Source organism: Ixodes scapularis, unplaced genomic scaffold (genome assembly GCF_016920785.2).
Source record: "Ixodes scapularis isolate PalLabHiFi unplaced genomic scaffold, ASM1692078v2 PGA_scaffold1__304_contigs__length_218370807, whole genome shotgun sequence".
Taxonomy (NCBI): Eukaryota; Metazoa; Arthropoda; class Arachnida; order Ixodida; family Ixodidae; genus Ixodes; species Ixodes scapularis.
This window is the reverse complement of record NW_024609846.1, coordinates 128,018,141-128,026,092: the sequence shown is the minus strand read 5'-3', so window position 1 is coordinate 128,026,092 and position 7,952 is coordinate 128,018,141. Positions and strand designations below refer to the sequence as shown.

At 44.6% G+C, this 7,952-nt stretch overlaps 1 protein-coding gene across 1 annotated transcript; it reads right to left on the bottom strand.

The window, feature by feature from the left end:
• Positions 1-5,919: 5,919 nt before the first annotated feature.
• Positions 5,920-7,451, bottom strand: LOC120849587 (piggyBac transposable element-derived protein 3-like). The gene is made up of 2 exons (XM_040221822.1): positions 6,418-7,451; positions 5,920-5,995 (listed from the first exon to the last, which is right to left on the bottom strand). The coding sequence occupies exons 1-2, from the start codon at positions 7,449-7,451 to the stop codon at positions 5,920-5,922; spliced, it is 1,110 nt and encodes a 369-aa protein (XP_040077756.1).
• Positions 7,452-7,952: the final 501 nt, after the last annotated feature.

Below are 7,952 nucleotides of genomic sequence, written 5' to 3'. Positions count from 1 at the left end.
TAGAGTCATACTGCGCGTTGATAAAGGTAACAGACTCCTCAACTTCTTTTACGGTAGTCTGTAGCCACTCCACAGTGGGCTTTAGTGCCAATAAAGCGTCGACCTTGGCAGGTAGTGTTAGAAGGGTATCGACGCTTCCCATTAAGCTCAGGAGCACATCAAGCTTTTGGTTGACTGATGCCAGCTGTGCGGAGAAAGCAATGTGATCGTCCTGGGAAGCACCCTCCACCTCCCCTGCGCTCGTGCGGCCATCCCTGCCACGACATTGCTTGCAGCGCCATTTCTCGCGTTTTGTTGCTCCCATCGTTGTAAAGGTAGCATCGGCAATGCCAGCACATTGTCCTAAATGAAGGGACTTGTGGCAGTCAGCACACGTCATGAATCTACCGTTGGTGGGGACGGATGTGCCACACACACCGCATGCAGGAGATTGAGACATGACGAGGCAGCGAGATTTGAAAGGCAAGGAAGATGAAGTTCGTGCTGCAGTAAGAAATCACACGCTCACCGGAACCGTTCAAATAGAGGATGCCAGCCTTGCTCGTAACATCAAGGGGGCGGTGATTGTCGTGGCGGCAAAGCGGTTCACGTGGATGACGCGCCGATGTTCGCAGTCAGATGCCTGTTAATGGAATAGTGCTCGCAGGATGGAAAATGGCGGCAGTCGAGGCCGTGTCGAGAATCTTGTTGATGTCTGGGCCTGAGATTTCCAGGTGGGAGCCTCACCTTGTGCCGTTGAGGATAGGGGTGTCGAGGGTCTCGAAGCAAAGCTGTGAGAGTAGATTAGGGGCCGCGGGAGGGGAATTCAAGATAACATTTTGCAGAGTGATGGAGACATACGTTTTGACCCCCCAGCTTCTTCTTCTTTTTGTAATAATAATAATAATAATAATAATAATAATATTATTATTAATAATCATACATACATACATTTTATTGACTCAGTGGGACTATTAAAGATAGTATTATTAAAATATTAATAATAACAATAATAATAATAATAGTTTATTTCCTTGAAGCATGGTGGAGCAAAGGCTAAAAGCCTCAAGGAAGGCTTGACCAGCCCTCGACCCCGTACATTGGCATTGCAGCAAAAATGTGCGCGAGATTAGAAAACAGCTATTAATCACATAAACAGATTGCATGCACAGTCGTTACAGAGAGGAGTAGTGGAGGTAAATCACTGCTACAGATGAAGAGAACGCCAAGCCTTGAAGGAGATAGTGTCAATGCAAATTTCTTTTTCTAGAAGAAAATTTAACAGTTTTAGTATGGTCTATCGCAACATTTGCGTGCCATAGTTAGTAGAACAGTACACTATCCTCCAATACTCCATGCGTCTAGTTAAGTGAACGTGTGGATTTGGTGTCAATACTGCTACGGTTAACTGACAACGATTTATAATGGTTCTTTTTTTTATCATAAACTCAGAATCAATCTGTACTCATAAAGGCTATACATTTTTAATAAGCTAAACTTCTTAAACAAATTGCTTGTATGGAAATCATAAGGCAGGTTGCATATTATTCTAACTATTTTTTTCTGCAGTAAAAATAATGTTTGCATGTTTGTGATTGTGGTATACATGTTACCCCAGACGAGGTTGCAGTAACTCAGATGAGAATGAAGTAAATAATTGTAAATTAATAGCTTTACACTGACTGGGAGTGTTTTGCCGTTACGCAATGTCAGACTTATGATGTTTGATAAGTTTGCAAGTGAGTGGTTAACGTGACTGTACCACAACATATGTTCCCAAAATATGACTCCAAGACTTTTAAATTTACTGACGATTTCAATATTCGTGGAGTCAAGCACGATGCTTCTCGTTAGAGTTACACACTTATTTTGGGTCAAAAAATAATAGCTGTTTTATCAGTATTAATTTTTAAGCAGTTATCTCTTGCCGATGCCCCAAGTTCGGACAACGTGACATTGGCGATTGTGACAAGATCATCGCTATTATCCGAAGAAAAACTAGGGTGCTGTCTTCAGCATATATGACAAATTTTGCAGGACTTAATGTTTACAATGACATTTATGTACATATTAAAACGAAACGGTCCAAAAATGCTCCCCTATGGGACGCCTGAGTGAATAGACTTAACGTCAGAAAAGAAATTGACCAATAGAAACATAATGGCAATGGTGTCGCAAGTACGAGCGTCGCAATTCTAAAGGTGTTAGAATGTGTTTGCCTCACCTGATCGCATAAGACACTAAGATATTTTATATTGTATGGCTCTTGCACTCCGTATTTAATTTTATTTTAAGGAAGAAGAGGTTACACGGCATATAAAATTTTAAAACATCGCCTTCCATAAAAAATAGTAAACAAAAAAAAATATTTTTAGGCGGCACGTGCAAAAAAATTTTTTTTTTATCAACAATGTGTTGTTTGAAAATGTTTTTTATCAACAATGTGTTGTTTGAACGAATTTTTTTCCTTCTTTATTTTTTATTGTTACTCTACAGGTATCATCCTTTAAACATTTTGACGCACAAAATTTACATATACTGAAAAATAATTGATAAAGCGGAACTTACGTCTTGGTAATTCTGCCAGCACCAACAACCTGTGGACAACTCTCTTCACAGTGTAAAATCACTGGGCAGTTGCGCTAAAAATGCTGAAATGACCCCGCTCACCTGCGTTCTCTCTAACCGCACAAGCTAGGCGTTCTTTTTTTTTTTTTAATTTCATTATCTCTCCGGGCAACGGAATAGCGTTCACGACGCCTATTTGTGTACGAAGTCACGTGCGAGGCTCAATTTGAATCGCTTATGATTGAAGATTTTTGAAGTCATCGTGGCCGACATCCATTACTCTGTATGCCCGCGTTTGCCGGGTGGTTCTCATTTGAACCCGTTCGCATTTCTACATTCTCGTTTTTACCTTCTCATTTCAATCCAGCGCAAAACAACTCTCGCGTTTCTCCCTTTCTCATTTAAACCGTTCTCAAAACAAACTTTCGGCTTTTGACCCTTCTCAAAACGACTTTTCTCATTTTAACCTTTCTCATTTCAAATTTTCTCAAAACATACTTTCTGGTCTTGACCTTTGTGAGAAAGACTTTTCTCATTTTAACCTCTCTCACTTCGAACCTAAATTAATCCAACATCATGATCTCGCAATCTTTCTGCGGTATTTATGGCGAATTCGGGTAATTAATCGCCTTCGAGCCATTGCCTGTGGTACCGGCGACCAAAAACACGCCAGCGGCGCATCACGTGACCCTCTCCACCCGAATGCAAAGCACAATGAACTGGCGTTTTTATTTGACTGGGTCGCGAGTGAGCTCTGTTAACTTCTTCTTCGATCATTCTATGGTACCATGAGCACGCTGCATACGCCAACAACATAGATTACGACTCTTTGAGATGTGTGTAAACAGAAGCGGCTTCACAAAACTTTTCAAAATATTGGCATTACCACAGTCCGTACAGCTGACAGAATATTAAAATATAAAATCAATAAAAGGGCAGATGTATAAATCAGTGTGGTGCTGCCCGCACGCGCGTCAAATTTCAATAAACTTTGTTTGGATTTTCGATTAACTGTTGCCACGGAGGCTTGCCAGCGTCGCTTTCCATATTCTGTTTAATGTTAGTAGAGAGTTTTATTAGATCGTTCCCATGACTCCGATAACGATACCCGAGACACCGCCACCGCCTCCCTTGCGCATGCACAGTATCGTTATTGGGGCTATCGGGGGTATCGGAACGATCTACTAAAAGTCTCTAGTACCTTTTTTTGGAATCCTCAGTCTTCTGGTTGCACCCACCCTCCTTGAAATTGTATTGCGTGTTCAAGTTTCAAACTGCATCACTATGCATACTTTTTTTTTCAGCGGTGTAATACCTTGTTATTACAGAGTTGTAAAATAAAGTGATGTATGATGCAGCCCGTGTCTCAGAGCAAACATACCTTGCTCAGGCTGGATAAATTCTTCCAAAAATGTTGACTTTCTTTGAAACATAAATTATCCTTCTCTTCGTTGTTTTTGCTATCTTCTCGCAGAGCACAAAAGGGTGCCTGTCTCGATGGCTTCGTTTGCCACTCGAACCCGTTATTTGCCGCCTCAGCGAGCATTGTTTCGTTTGGTTCCCTATCCCAATTCGGATGTGACGATACCGGATACAGTCTGGCAGACAAGTTGCCCGATCTCTTGGAGCTCGGGAAACCTTCTGCTGGCAAATTGCCGGTACACGCCTGAGAAGCGCAACCCGAAAAGCTTGCACCCGCCAGCCTTTGACCACCCGAATTGGGAAATCTTTTTTTCAGGGAAAATGACCACCCGAATTGGCCATTACAAGCAATAACACACGACTACCACAATGATCCATCCACTCCACACGACATCTTAACGACATACAGCGACAGAAGAGAAATGAAGTACCGAATCTGCGCTAGCACTTTTGAAACCACGTCACCATGTGACCACGTAGCTATGTCAACAGACTCGGGCTGGCGCGCAGGCATAAGGAAAATTGTTTCATGTGCTATGCAAAAGATGGTGCCGCTTCGCTTCATCTTCAACCTTCATCCTTCCACTGTTTTTCCTTCTTTCTATACTTCACTACGGTGTTCAAATGACAACAGGTTCAAATGAGAAAGGGTCGAAACGCGAAAGGTTGAAACGCGAAGGGCGTTTTGCGAATGGGTTCAGACAAGACGGGTTCAAATGAGAATGGGTTCAAATGAGAAAGGGTCGAAACGCGAAAGGTTAAAACGCGAAGGGTGTTTTGCGAATGGGTTCAGACGAGAAGGGTTCAGATGAGAATGGGTTCAAATGAGAAAGGGTCAAAACGCGAAAGGTTGAAACGCGAAGGGCGTTTTGCGAATGGGTTCAGACGAGAAGGGTTCAAATAAAAAGGGGTTCAAATGAGAAAGGGTCGAAACGCGAAAGGTTGAAACGCTAAGGGCGTTTTGCGAATGGGTTCAGACGAGAAGGGTTCGAGTAAGAATGGGTTGTTTCGAAATACACCCGTTTTCCCGCACCAGGTGTGGGCACTAAGCATAGCAGAAACCGGATTCGCGTGAAGAGTCTGCGAATGCGTATTGCCGTCGACAGCGCCACCGCAGCTGCGTGACGTCAGGGCAGTGTTGCGTTGTCACGCATGAGCGCAGCAGGAACGCGCGATTGTTGATAGTCGCCGCGCCAAAAGCGATATCTTCGGCATCGCACTTTTTCTTTTCATTTGTTCTTGGCAGCAGCCGATAAAAGTCGGTCGCGCTGACGCCGGTATTGTTCTTCGGTTTTCGTCTGTCGGTAGGCTTGCCCGGATTAAAAAGTCCGTCTGCCCTGCTCCCGGTGTCGTCTTCTCGGCGTGGCCTGGAGTCCTGCTCGGCCAAACGCAACAGCAGCGTGTTGGTCTATACAGCGCCTGCATTAAACTTGGGAAACCCCCAAGCAATGGAGTATGGCAACGGCGGCAGGCGAGAGTATCCCACTGGAGTTCCCTTCGGCGGTGTGTTGTCCCGTGCCGCGCTCCGGTGCAGCTACTTATTGAGCGCGTAGCTTCTGGAGGTTAGGAGGTTAGGGCAAAGCAGTCGAGTGTAGCTTGCCCCCGGCGCCTGGCGCGACAAACGCCGTACGTCACTTTTTTTTTTTTTTTTTTGTTCGGCTGTGCTTTACTCGCTCCTCTCGCCAGTTTAAATGGAAATGATAACAACGTCAAAAGACAAGTATGAAAAAACAAAAAGACCTAACGGTGTTGACTTCATCTTCTTCGTTGTTATCTCGGTGGTTAGAACCTTCCAAGAGATCCCAGTCAGACCAACTAGCTCAATTATTGTACCCTTTCACTGGTTATATTCGCGGAGAACGTCGGGTAAATAGTACGAACGCAATGTTTGCCGTTGACTCGCGAAAATGTTGTTGTTGTTGTTCGTGAAACGTGAAATTCGTTGAAAGCTCAATCAATGTGATGGGTGACGAAAATATATTTGACAATGTTTATTCTGGTCATTTTTATTGCTTTTTGTTTCATTCTATGGTGTTATTACCCGTTAACCTTTGATGCCCAAAACTTTACTTTAAGTCCTGCACACCTACAAACTTTGGTACAGATTTAGAACAGACAAAAAAACAAAAACCTGGTCTCAGAAAAAATTACCTTTATTTGTGAACACATAATGAGATGTTGCTCCTGAGCAACGTTGGGCATCTGCGGCACTACTTCACGTGAAATGAGTGAAAACAGTTGCGACTAGGGAGAAGGCACAGGTGCATCTCGCATTTTGCACAGTACAGGAACGTGTAACCAGTTTTGCAGTCTTTGCACCTGCTCTTCTTTTCAGTGTACTGAGGCCAGTGGTGCGTTCCATCATACCTCACGTCATCTGTCGGTCTTGGCTTTAGTGGCCGAGCGCTCTTGCCTGGAGGTGCATTTTCATTTTCCACTGTGTCTGACCTTCTCTTCAAAGGCGTGGCCTTCACGTGTGCCAGGGCTTGTGCGATTTGAGCACGGAAAGCGAGCAGAGAGAGCCTTCTTTTTATGCAGAGTTGCGTGCAGTGTCGCTTGAACAGGAGCCAACCATTTACAATACACACGTCAATGATCCAATAGAATATGCGTATGTACCACTTTTTTGATTTGTGATCTGTGCGGTACAGCTCAATGAGCATGTCGGCCAAGTCGACGCCGCCCATAAAAGTGTTATACTCCTTGACAGCAAGAGGGCGTAAAACGTCAACCATGCATTTGTCTTTGCTGTTCCACCGCTTGCACGTGTCGGTTGGGTGGACTCCAGCATAACTGGACACTAGTGTCACGCAATTGTTGTCAACCCACTTTATCACTTCGATCTCCGTTTTTTCATCCATTCGGAAGTCCACGGAGCCTCTTCCCTGCGCTTTCAGGGCGGCCTCAGAAGAAAGAGGACATTTTTCTGTTCGGTCTGCTCTCACGGTTCCTATGCAATGGAACCCTTTAGTCTTCAGTTCATCGACGAGGCGAAGACTGGTAAACCAGTTGTCAAAGAACAACTTGTGGCTTACGTGTTGTGGCCAAGTTTTCACCAGATAGATGACAATATCCCCCGAGATGCCGAACCCATTATCCGAAGCCGTTCCTTTGCCTTCGTAGATTATGAAGTCGTGCATGATTCCAGAAGAACTCGCTCTCGTTAATACTTTGTATCCCCACTTGTGGGGTTTTGACTTGAGATATTGCTTGAGGTGCGATCTCCCCTTGAAGGGGATGATCTGCTCATCAATACTTTGTCGTTCATCTGGGGCCACCTTGCTCATGTTTTTTCTCAGCTCATCGAGTAGCGGGCGCACTTTGAAAAGGCGGTCGTAACCGTCCGTGCCCCGCGGCAGCGCCTGGAGGTTGTCATTCATGTGGAGGCACTGATGAATTGCCTCGAATCGGTTCCTCGACATCAATTCCGCTACCAGCGCAAAACGCGTTCCAGACTGCCAGAACATCCGGAAATGTGGCATGCGGACTATTCCCAAGATGATCAAGATTGACAGATATTTTCGCATCTCTTCATGTGTCACACTGATGCAGTTGCCATTTCTTTGTGTCGAATACAGCTTTGTTTGATAGCGAAGCGCGTCTATCACTTCATTGTCAAAAAACGTAGAAAAGTACTCAAATGGACTGAGCACATCTTCGGGCGGTTCTGACAGTTTGGCTTTTCAGCTGCAATCCTCAATAGCCAGGTCCTTCTTTTTCCAAATCCTTGAAGGCTTTTTTGGTTTCGTTTTCTTCCCGTTACTTGAATTAGCGGAAGGTTTGTGCGGTAGCTCTCCTGACAGACCGCTTGATGTATAGTTGTTTTTGACATCTGGTGCCTTGTGGTCGCCAAGACTGGCTTCCCTCGTTGTATTCTTCTTACGAGAAGTAGCAGAAGTACGCGCCGACATTTCAGAAGATCCGCTCGGCACGTCGTTGCTCTGAACTTGTGGCTCCTCGAGGTCGCGAAGGTTGGTCACAAT